General features: G+C 51.8%; 4 protein-coding genes across 4 annotated transcripts; 1 reads left to right on the forward strand and 3 right to left on the reverse strand.

The window, feature by feature from the left end:
- Positions 1 to 558: 558 nt before the first annotated feature.
- NECHADRAFT_102175 (uncharacterized protein) lies at positions 559 to 3,268 on the reverse strand. The gene has a single exon (XM_003047441.1). It carries the CDS (start codon positions 3,208 to 3,210, stop codon positions 670 to 672), a length of 2,541 nt encoding a protein of 846 aa, XP_003047487.1. The 5' UTR covers positions 3,211 to 3,268; the 3' UTR covers positions 559 to 669.
- A 1,048-nt stretch (positions 3,269 to 4,316) lies between these two features.
- NECHADRAFT_97849 (uncharacterized protein) lies at positions 4,317 to 5,795 on the reverse strand (the record flags this gene model as incomplete). Its single annotated transcript, XM_003047442.1, has 2 exons — positions 4,317 to 4,538; positions 4,590 to 5,795. The coding sequence occupies 2 exons, from the start codon at positions 5,793 to 5,795 to the stop codon at positions 4,317 to 4,319; spliced, it is 1,428 nt and encodes a 475-aa protein (XP_003047488.1).
- Positions 5,796 to 6,472: 677 nt separating this feature from the next.
- NECHADRAFT_73047 (uncharacterized protein) lies at positions 6,473 to 8,338 on the reverse strand. Its single transcript, XM_003047443.1, has one exon. The coding sequence runs from the start codon at positions 8,304 to 8,306 to the stop codon at positions 6,687 to 6,689; it is 1,620 nt and encodes a 539-aa protein (XP_003047489.1). The 5' UTR covers positions 8,307 to 8,338; the 3' UTR covers positions 6,473 to 6,686.
- Positions 8,339 to 10,288: 1,950 nt separating this feature from the next.
- Positions 10,289 to 11,216, forward strand: NECHADRAFT_87842 (uncharacterized protein; the record flags this gene model as incomplete). Its single annotated transcript, XM_003047271.1, has 3 exons — positions 10,289 to 10,603; positions 10,669 to 10,858; positions 10,909 to 11,216. The coding sequence occupies 3 exons, from the start codon at positions 10,289 to 10,291 to the stop codon at positions 11,214 to 11,216; spliced, it is 813 nt and encodes a 270-aa protein (XP_003047317.1).
- Between the last annotated feature and the right edge of the window lie 438 nt (positions 11,217 to 11,654).

The raw sequence follows: 11,654 nt of genomic DNA on the forward strand, positions 1-11,654 counted from the left end.
CTTGTAGGAACCATCTATAAGGTCAGCATGTCCCAGAGAGGACGGAATGATCATGTGCTGCTGCTTCTCCAGCCTTGCACGATGAGGTCAAGACTCCATGCCACGATAGTGCACGGCCGATTGGGGTCAGATTCAGCATGTCGAACCTGTAGTTCACAAGGTGATGTTGGTTTAGCGGAAGGGTAGGTGAGTTGGTCAAGATTGTAGGGCGAGTGGGGGGCCTGCTGAGGGCGTGAGTGAAATACAACTCATGCAGTGTTTCATATGGCAATATTCTAGCAAATCTGATTCTGATGGGTTAGCTTGAGCTGAAATGCTTCGCTAAGCAGAGGTTGGAGGTGAAGAACCAGGCCATCAATGCGCTGCAGGGCAAACTAAAACTAGTACAGTTCGTAACAGTTACCAGGAAGCAGCAATGACAGGAAATTCTCCAGGCCGAATCTCAAGGGTGGAATCAATGAGGTTGTAGGGGAAATCGAAGGGTAGCTGGAAAATTAGTGGGACGTTCGGGTCCAATTCCATTTACATGCGCAACATATCACGAAGGTACATGAGAGACGAATGTAGACGGAGCCAGTTGAAAAATAGGCGAGGCTATTTGTATATTACAGCCATGCTAACTAAATAAATATAGAAACAAGCTCAGCAGTAAGTAAATTCTCAATGCTATTAGATCTTGTCGGATGCCTTAGACGTAAAGTACTGGCTGATGTCGTTGGCCTCGCCACACTTCTGACAATGGTGAATGACAGGCTTGCTGCTACCCGTCTGCGGGGCAAAAGAGGAAGCAGCTGGCTTCTCGTCGTGCTGAGGCTCAACCGACCGTTCAATCTCTGGCTCAACCTTGGATTCTGCTACGTCCTCGCGCTCGATTGGCTCTTCCTTCTTCTCATCATCCCTGCGGGACAGAGCAGCGGCTGTACCCAGTCCAGCAGCAGCACCCAATCCGGCGGCAGCTCCAGCGCCATGATGCTTCTCCTCGCTTGACGAAGTACCGACATGCTCCCTCTGGGTTGTTCGGTCCTTGGTATAATCCTCGACCCTGATACCGGATGGTGTGCCGGATGCGAGAGTATTATACTTGCCCTCATTGGCCTTTTGCGTGATGGATAGTGTCGGCTCTGACGAGCGTTCGGCAAAGTTGTCAGACTCGGTCACAGGCTCGTTCCTGGAAGTGTCATAGGCAGGAACAGCAGTAGTTCTCGCCGTGGTTGTCGCATGGGGCTCAGTCGACTGGGACTGATATCCCCGTTCGGTCTCTTGGGTAGTAGCAGGGGTGTTCTCGTGCTTTCTTCCCAATTCATGAGAGGCGAGAGCACCAGCTCCAAGACCAGCCGCGGTACCTGCTGCGAGCTTGTCACCTCCGTGTGTGTCCTCTTGTTGGTACGACTGAGTAGGTTCATATGGCTGTGTAGTTCCATACGACTCAGTAATGCCGTACGACTGTGCGGGCTGGTATGACTGGGTAGTCTGAGGTTGGAAACCCCTCTCAGAGTCCTGAGTAGTGGCAGGGATGTTCTCATGCTTCTTTCCCAACTGGTGAGATGCGAGGGCACCAGCACCTAGACCGGCGGCAGCACCTGCGGCAAACTTGCCATCTCGGTTTGAACCCTCCTGTTGGTACGACTGCGTAGGCTGGTCTCCGGCAAAGGTAACTGAAGGTTGGGTGGTTTGGGCACCATAGGTACTACTAGGATCGTAACCGGTACTGGAGTACTGGCCAGTGCCCTGAGTTGTGGCGGGCTGCTGGTATGTGTCGGTGGCAGTGGCGCCCAAGCCAGTGTTGGAGTATTGATCCGCACCTCGAGTAGCAGTAGACTCCTGATATTGGCTAGTGGTGGTGTCCTCCTGGATCTTCTTGTCGTCATCTCGGTCCCTGGTAGCAGCATACGCGGCACCACCAGCTCCAGCAGCAGCAAGAGCAGTACCAGCCATGGCACCGTGGTGCTTGTCCTTGGCAGGCTCCTCCTCAGTCGCGGGCTCGGTCTCATCCTTACCACTTCGATGGAAGAGACCACCAAACTTGCTTTCACGCTCAGGCTTGGGCTCCTTGGTGTGCTTCTCCTCCTTTACCTCCTTGGTATCATCCTTGTGGCTTCGGCCAATGAGAGGGAATGACCTATGCTTCTTCTCCTCTGGCTCAGGCTGAGTAACTTCTGTCTTCTTGGGGGTCTCTTCGTCTTGACGCTGCTTGTTCAGCTCATAAGCGCCAGCGCCTGCGGTGCCGGCAGCAGCAGCTCCGGCCAGACCCTCCTTGAAGTGCGACTCCCTGGTGGTCTTCTCAGGGACTTGCTGGGATGCATACAGGTTTGTGGTCTCAGGTGAGGTCTCCTGTTGTGGAATTTTGGTCGCAGCGGCGGTGTTGTGCTGGGATGGAGGTGTGGCTCTCTGAGCATCGTAGGGATCAGCGGTGGTGGAAGTACCAGTCAATTGAGATGGGGTTTCCCTCTCATCAACTCCACGATCCTTGCCAAGCTCATAGGCTCCGGCTCCGGCAATGCCTGTAGCCGCAGCACCACCCAGACCTTCATTGAAACGTGAGCCGAGCGCTCTCTCGTGTGTAGTCTCACGAGTGTCTTGTTGGGCAGAGTAGGGATCAGAACCCTGAGACGCAAAGTCTAGTGGCTGACCACCCACTGGAGCAGCAGTGCCGGCTTGGGACGAAGTGGTAGCGGGGTTGGTCTCGCCACTGTGGATTGCGCAATGGCGTTGGGTATCATCTTCAGGGCTGCCGTGACCAGCAATAGTGTTATAGACACCTGCACCACGGGGGAGGTCTCCCCAATACGGGTTCTCCTTTTGGGATGGTGCGGCAGTGTCACCAACTGGCTCTTGGGACGTAGGGTTGGTAGTGTCGCTAATGCGGCTGTCTGCGGTGTAGTCATCGGTTCGCTGAATGGGTTCGGCGGGCTTCTCAGAAGCCACTTCTCGAGTGTTGGTCTGGGTGTCATGAGGTTCGGTCAAACCGATTCCAGAGTCAGTGTAACCATGACCACGAGCTCTCGTATCATCCTCGGACCATCCTCGAGGGTCATTTGGCTTGTGTAGCTTGTTGTGCTCGTGGCTAGAAGACGTATGCTTCTGGGATTCGGCGGATGTCATGTCGTCGACTGGGAAAGATCCTGGAGTGTTGCGATCAACGTCTCCTCTGGCGGCATCTTCCGAGTCGCCGGAGTGGAGGATTTCCTTGACCTTGGCGCCCAAATTCATCTTGTTATTGGTATAGGGGTATCTTGGGAATTGGGATGGATAAGGTCGAGTTGTGTTGGTATTGTTCAGTACGAGACGTTTAGAGTGAGCAATGAGAACTCGACCTCATATACCACAGACACACCGCTGCCCGGAACCAGCAAACAGGCTTGGCCGCCTCATCGTCATCGTCATCGTTGATTTAACGCTAACAGATCGAACCGATGCGTTGCACCTGATCTTCTTCTTGACGTAAACCGTCCCCAGCTTTCCAGCAATTCAGTGGCAGCTGAATGTTCAGCTTGAACCAGCTTGGAAAGTCCCTGTCGATCATTCCGGGAGAGGAATGCCAAGACCAAAGCCATCCTCGTCATTTCCATCCCGATCGCCCTTGGCCCCATTTTAGGACTCGACACCAGCCACTCGCCGCTAATGGTGGACAGAAGTCTAGGGCACACTCTATCGTGTGGTCATGTCCTGATATTTGTGTCCCCCCGCAAAGTCGTCTGCGTCATTGCGTTGATGCGCAACAAGGATTATCATTGCGTGGCCCCAACCCGGATCTCGACATACGCGCTAACACGTCTCTTGCATCATCTCAGCTTGGTTCGGTCTGATGTCCACTGAAAACAATTGGCTTCTACGCGCACAAACATGTCAAACCAAGATTATCATGCAACCACAAAAGCCCAGCGGTCTGGCATTTTCCAAGATTGCAGATGAGGACCAGACCAAGTTCCAAGGCATCGCATCATTGGGGTCGTGCAAAAGTCGTGCCGCCCGAACCGAACTGGTTCGTCTTGTAGAGGTCACACGGCAGCAGAGTAGCTTTGGTTAGAGCAACAAGCCCAAGATATGATGCATTGCTAGAGTGGTACGATACTGAAGCTCACCGATGTTATTCATTTTGACAAAGTCGGTGTGCACCAGGAGTTGCGCTTGCTAGCATCCCCCGCTTCCCCTTTGGTAGTAGTATAGCAGAGCCTCAAGCCACCCTAGCTGATGCCGACGAATCGTCCACCTCCGTAGTGCCTCAAGTCCCCAGAGCCGTTGTTACCATGAGACTCGACATGCCAGACCTCTCATACTATTAACACCATCATACCAAGGACGGCTTACTACCCTCCCTACCACGTATACCTATACGCAGGATTATCCTCTCCCAACTCTGCAATCTCTTCGTCAGTCATTCCTTCAACTAGATGATCATCATCGCCAGAGGCGCGCCTTCCATTGGCGTGGCGAAACCATAACCCCATTGTTAGGAATAGTACCATCGCCATCAGAATCATAGCCATAGATACGCTATGACCGACGATGAAACGAGGACCATCCTTGGAGCTATAAAGCTGCAGAGATATTAGCAATTTGCCATACGTTTGGATGTTCCGGAAACCTACAAACGGCGCTGGAATACCAGCCAAATTGCCAACCGTCACTTGCAGCCCTACTGCTACAGTTCGCTTGCCATACCGTGGGTTGTTACTTGGCAGCCATGCCAGAGGAATTCCCACAATAACGTAAAGACTGATAGCAACGACACAACAGCCGAAATACTTTACCGCTCCTAGGGAAGGGCTAAGAAGGATAGCGTAACCTGCGGCAGAGACCAACCCAAATCCAACAATATACGCAGCCCGCCGCTGGCTGCGATCCGAAAGCCAGGCAACCACTAGGTACGTCAGGGCCCCCAATGCATAGCATGGAATGGTCAGGGCTTGAACCTGGGCAATGGACCAAGATCCAAGACCTTGAATGATGGTTGGAAGAAAAGTCGCGTATCCGTATAGGACCAAGTCCACACCGAATTGGGCTACGGCAAATACCCAGATCTTCCAGTCGAGGAACCCGGCGTAGGCATCCTTCTTATGTAGTTGCCCCGAGGAGACGGTATGGCCGATCTGACGTTGCATGCGCCTCACGGCCAAATCTCGTTCATCGGAAGAGAGGAAATATGCCGTCTCGGGGTCATTGGCCAGCCAAAACCAAGCAGCAATGCCAAGGATCACGGTCGGGACTCCTTCAAGAACAAGAATCCACCGCCATCCCCGCATCCCTGAGATACCATCCATAAAGCCAAAGGCATAGGCAAGTAAACCACCGAGCGAGCCGGCGATTGCTGAAGAGACGAAAAGATAAGCGATGCGAAGGGCTAGCTCGCGTTTGGTATAAAAGAATGTCAGGTAGACTGCTAACCCAGGGAATAAGCCACCCTCGAGGGCCCCGAGAAGAAGACGGCAGATTATCAACCCGTAGAAGCTTTGAACAATTCCAGTAAGGGTAGCCACAACTCCCCAGCCCGTGGTAATTAGGGCTAGCCATCGAGACGGGGTGAACTTTTTGAGGACGATATTAGATGGGACCTCGGACAGAGTGTATGTGACAAAGAGGATAGATACGGCAAGCTGATATTGATCACCCACGAGACCCAAGTCCTCTTCGAGACCGTATAATCTCGCATTTCCGACACCGACCCAGTCGAGGAAGCTGAATAGATACAGTAGCATCACAGGCGGGATGATCCATCTGTCAAGCTTGCGCAAGAGCATTTTCTCGGCCTTTTCGTCAATATACAGGTCATTGTGATGACTAGGCGTGGTAGCCATGACGCCATTCGTAGTAGAGTGTTCGTCTTCAAGCCTCGTCAGAGAGCGGTCGTCTTTGTCGCTCATGTCTTTAGTGGCGTAAGAATAGGATGAAAATTCCAAGCGATGTTTCTTTATTAGAGTTGCAGCCCGGCCTTTGATGGGTTGATTGAGCCAGAAGATCGAAAAGTCCAACTGAGGGTAGTTAAGAATGGTGGCTCTGGCTTAAAGTGCGCATAGGGCATTTCTTATATGTCAACCTCTTGCCCCGGATTTCAATAGCCCACGGAGATCCGGGTCCCGATGCCTTGGCAATAGATGAACATGGATTGACGGAGTAGGGATCTTGCTGCTGTGATGGGGTAATAACGTGCAGTATCAAGGAACTCGGGATGATTCATGTTGTGTAATTGCAGATCTATGGCGACGCCAACACATACCGCAGGTTGTGTGTTCTCCACACACCCTACCAACTCAATGAACGCCTTACAACCGTCAAGGGTATGTAATGTCATTTGGTATGTAAAACTCATCCCGCATGGCGAGTACCCTTTAGAGCAATTTCTCTGCGAGAGTACTCATCTATATTGCCGGTTTTTAGTGGCGAGGTAGAAGCATTCCCACCTTTTAATAATACAGACCCTTAAGGGGTGTACGAAGACAGTTGCTACACCAAGTCCAACGCACAGGAGAATTCGTTTTGAGAAAATATACCACTGTGCCTAATTGCGTGATTCAAAACCCTTCATTCTATGCTCTACATCATTGCACGATTTGAAAGTCAACAGGTAGCCAGATATCCTTGCTCATGGATCCAAAAGACATGGTGAATTTTCAAGAATGCTACACGAACGAAACCCCATCTCTCGAGCTGATCTCCCCCACAATGAAATAGGATCATACATCAAGCACCTAGAGTTTGACCTGAAAGGATGACTTGGTAGACCCAGTGCCCTCTGGTGTCCGAGGCGAATCCGTATGACCCTTGGCAACTTGACCCGTCGCCTCTCCAGCTCTCCTACCGAAGACAGCGCCAGAAGTCAAGCCACTTCCACCGGGGTAGTTGGAGTAAAACAGTCCTCCCATCATCTCTCCAACACAGAACACTCCCGGTATTGGTCGATTGGTCGACGCGCGGATCACTTGAGCCGTCTGAGGATCAACCTTGAGACCACCAAAGGTGAAAGTAATACCGCAGGTAACCTTGACAGCGAGATAGGGGCCCTTTTCCAGTGGCAAGGCCCAGTTCGACTTTGGGAGGGCCAGTCGTTTCTTGGAGGACTGTGTCGATAGACCGTCCTTGATGGCAGGGTCCCATTTAGCCGACGGAGCTTCTTGTCGATGAGCATACACAGCCTCGTTATACTCGCGAATTGTACGTAGAAAGGCGTCTTTATCTCGGAGGCCACGGGATACACACTTGTCTGCAAGCTGCTCCAGTGAATCTGCCTTGAGGTGCTCGACGCGCTCCTCGCGGTACTCTTCAGATCGAAGCCAGGGCGTAGTCTGAGCGTCCCATACTTGGAACGCAAGTTGCTCGGGCTGTTGCAGAATGGCGCAACCGAACTTGGCGTATGTGTAATTCCTCATGTCCACGCCTTCGTCGACAAAGCGGTGGCCGTCCACGTTGAGCATCAGGCCAAGAGGATATCCAGACTTGGTATACTCGTTTGATGCTTCACGATCCCCGATGTTGGGGCTGGCATTGGCATCCCATGCCACGGAGTGACAGCCTGACCAATTTCCCACGGGCTGGGCATCTAGTTGTTGGATAGCAAGGTCCAGGACCTCTCCGGTGTTGTAAGGGGTTCCTCGAACCATTGCCAAATCCCAGCCCGGGCCGAGAAACTGGCTTCTCTTCTGCGCATTGGATTCAAAACCACCGGCGGCCAATATGATGGCTCGGGTTGTGAGAGTATGATCGATGCCGTCAACCTTGACCGTCACAGTCCAGGCGCCGTCAACACGCTCAGGTTGGATCCCACTGAGCATTGTGGACCAAGAAACCTGAACCGAGTGTTTCTCAGCTGCGGCAAGATAATCGGCAATTAGACCCTTGCCGCCGTCCTGGGTCTTGAGATGAAGACCGCCCCAGAACTTAGTCCTCCCATCAACCTCATAGGCTTGTCTGTTGAAAGAGAGCTGAAACCGAATACCGTTGGCGGCCAACCACTTGATAGCCGAGTTAGACTCGGTAACGAGCGCCTTGGCAAGTCCGGGATCAGACCGTCCCATGCAAACCTTGTCCAGGTCTTTCTGAAAGTCCTTCTCAGAGTACGGCGGCAGGTCGATCTTTTGGGCCTGCTCTCGACTAACGTTGTTGACAATCGGCAACAGATCATCAAGTCCAGCATGAGCTATGCGATATGCGCCAGCCGTAAAGTACGAGTTTCCGCCGACCCAGTCCTCGGGGCACTTATCGATCAGCAGGACATGTCCTGCGCCGGCTTGGGCGGCGGCGATGGCAGATGCGAAGCCTGCGTTGCCGCTACCGACGATCAGGACGTCGACTTTTTGAGGGAGCGTGGACATCGTTCAAGATTATGGGAAGTGGCTTGAACGATACAAATAGATTGAATGACAGATGACAAGTATGAAGGTGAGAAGGGAGCATCTGAACGGACCTCGTTGGGGCCTACCATCTACACCCCCGCTCTCTGCAGTCCAATCAACTACAACAGATAAATTGGACCCTTAGTCTATACCATCAACAATGTCAGAGAGCGAGTCTTCAAGGCGGGGATCGATCCTACGCAGGGGTCGCAAGACACGCAACACGGATCATCCTTGCTCCGATCTGATTACTTGGGCTCCTCTCCTTGCCACCAAATGCCGCGATGCAATACCGAGGTTTAACGTTATTGTTTATCAATGTCTCCAAAAGGGCCCTGCGCGAGTTGGTTCATGCAGGGAAAGCCGGATGGGCCGCTGGTCAAGTGGCGGGGCTCTCGCCTAGCCTTCTTTAATGCTGTAAAGCAGCGTAGTGTAACCTTGAATACCTATTGTAACATTGAGTACTCGGTCGTGGAGCTTTAACAAGTCCAGGTACTTTGCGTGGTCCGGGTTTGAAGAGAGACACTACTCCCTGCTTAGATTGCGATTCCGTTACAGCTTTGCCTTGGAAGCAAGCCCAAGAACTGATTGCGAAAAGCCGAGTGAAGAAACTCTCCAACGGACGTCTATGGATAGTGAGGGAGGCATCAAGATTCAAGATTGTTGGCGTGGTTTCAAACATGTTTCTCGGTACTGTCTTTGGCCACAGCCATTCTCACCTTTTACGTAACTCAAAGCCTGTTTCCCTGTCAAAGTGTGTTGTTGTCCTTGTTGATGATTATCGTCAACTCGAAGCCATTCCCCTCATTGATCTGCACACGGCCTTCCGAGCTCATCCGAGATACCTGGTTGTAATCACGAAAAGGACCATGTCCCAGCCACGGGTTTCTCTTTTTGAATTATTAATAGAATCAAAATACCATCCATAATCGGTATAAAAACATTAGCAGATATTCTCTGCGCCAATAAATCGGATCTAAAGAGTCGACATTGTTGAGGAGCAAAACAGAGAAAACTACCCTGGAGCTAAAGATAAAAATAGCCACATCTGAAACCTGACAGCGTTTTATCAATCCACGCTCTGCTAAATTAAGCCTATGAAACACCCCTATTTTAAGGTTGTTTTAGAAACGGATCTGAGGATCGGCTAACTTTATTGTAGGAGATTTTAAGGAAGTCGGTCGCGTGCCTTATTTCCAACTTGGACGACGTGCGCTCGAGGGAGAACCAGTGTATAAACACCCAGTGTAAGAATGGTGATTGAATGACACCAGAGACACACCGGATGGAATAAAGCTACAATGATGGTATTATCTGTCACCCGTCATTGCAATTGCCGTGAGGTGGCTATCCTGCGACATCGCCAAGAACAACGACCAAAAACCTCCAATCTTCGAAGTCCCCTCCCGTTTCACGTCATGTCAAATTGACTGCCAAGCACCGCCAAGCTCTCCGGTCGGTTGCAAATAACTACCAAAATTAACGCAAGCTATCGTTGTGCAGGTAAGCGATGTCTCATGTCACTTTGCGATCCGACCCCAACAGTTCGCATCTCTTGGCACCCAGGCGGCTTTTGGCTGTGTGTGTCCTGGAATAGCTTCAAACTGAGCGCTTGCAGTGTTGCGGCTGCCTCAGATTGCGTTTCGAGGCACTGAATGAGGAGTGGCTGGAGGGTAAAACAGATCAAGCTGCTTTGAAAGAAATAGGGAGTAAAATTTGTCTATAAATGGCCTTCATTGCCATCACATAAACTGTTTTTGGATCATCATTCTCTTCTACAAACCATACTTTGAGTATTCCTTTGTCAACTTACCTTTCTTTCTCTGCACTTTTCTTCCGTTTTCGGCCGGTCCGAAGTTTTATTGCCTCAGACTGATTTCGTTTCTTCTTCGTACTGTCGCTCGATCTTTCACCTTGCAACCAACAGACCAAAGCATCACCGCCAAAGGATGTCATCCACAATGAAGCTTTTCACCATCACTTTGCTGGCTACTCAGCTTTCGGCCATCCTCGCCGCACCCGCTGCCATCCAACATGACAGCCGCGCCATTGTCAGACCCCGGTCTCCCCATGCTCGCTTCTCTCTAGTCGCCACGGTGACTTCAACCATTGTTCCTAGCCAGACCAGCGCAGCGGCTGGTGGAGGTGCAGAAGGTGGAGAAGGCGCAGAAGGCGGTGAAGAGGGGGCTGAAGATGAGGTCGAGCAGGCAGGAGAGTTCGATGTCCCCATTGTCCTTCCAGGAGGAAGCAAGGTCGATACTCTGTATCCTCCAGGCGTAAGTGCCCTCTCCATTGATGTCTCTTACAACGAAGGACATTGTCTAATATGTTGACTTGACAGCAAAACGGCGTCTTCGAGATCGAGTTCCAGAACGCCGAAGACCGAACCCTCACCGTGACCCAGAATACATCGCCCGCGGCTCCTCCAGCAGGTTTCCGCGCCGTCGAGCCCGTCTCCTTCATTGTCAATCTCGCCGAGGGCACCGAGGGCTTGACGCTTCAGAAAGTCGATTACATCTTGAACGCCAACAGTGAGCTTTGTACCGTGGCATTGGGCTGATGGTATGCTAACTTTCCCAAGGCACCCTCGACATCAGCACTGGCGCTATCGGGCGCTTCTGTACCGAAGCCGGCGCCTTCGTTATCGACCCGGCCGTTGGTGAGTTGGAGTTTGAGGTCGAGGAGAACGAGCTGCTTATCAAGGTTGACAACATGAATGGCGAATGGGGTATCTTTATTCCCGACGCTGCGGCAACTCCCGCTGCTGGTGAGGGGGCTGCTCCTAGCGAAGAGGCTACCCCAGGTGGTGATGCGGCTACTCCTGGTGGCGGTGCGACACCCGACACTAAGCAGCAGTTGATCGACCTTCTCCTCGGCTTGCTTCAGTAAACACTGTGTCTTTTGGGTCTTGTTCTCCTGGCGTGGGAGATCTGAGCTGATTCCATCTCATGGCGCACTCATTTTATCCCAACAAACATCTCCCGCATCAGCGTCGACGGAGCAAGAAACGATACTCATCTTGTGGCATTTGTTCTCTTACAACTGGGTTAAGGGCGGCAGCTCTTAAAATAATGGCGGGCTTCCCGTTTTCTGTCTCTTCTTAGCTAGTTGGAACCCCTGTACAAATCGGTAGCTATAGAACGATAGGTTGCCTCGGCCCTCTGCCGGCTTTGATACCACACTAACTTGACAATATCTATCTACCATTACCTCTTGAGAAATCTCTTCACTAAACCACTAGCAAATCATTTTATTACTGCCCTGTTGCATGATCCTGTCTTCCGACCCTCAGCGGATTTGGGGCATGCCCCGTGTTTGTCAGCCGGC

Source organism: Fusarium vanettenii (assembly GCF_000151355.1).
Source record: "Fusarium vanettenii 77-13-4 chromosome 12 genomic scaffold NECHAsca_15_chr12_5_0, whole genome shotgun sequence".
Lineage (NCBI taxonomy): Eukaryota > Fungi > Ascomycota > Sordariomycetes > Hypocreales > Nectriaceae > Fusarium > Fusarium vanettenii.

Bases quoted from the DNA above. Each gene is read 5' to 3' on its own strand.
- NECHADRAFT_102175 (XM_003047441.1), bottom strand. From the start codon at position 3,210: ATGAATTTGGGCGCCAAGGTCAAGGAAATCCTCCACTCCGGCGACTCG.
- NECHADRAFT_73047 (XM_003047443.1), bottom strand. From the start codon at position 8,306: ATGTCCACGCTCCCTCAAAAAGTCGACGTCCTGATCGTCGGTAGCGGC.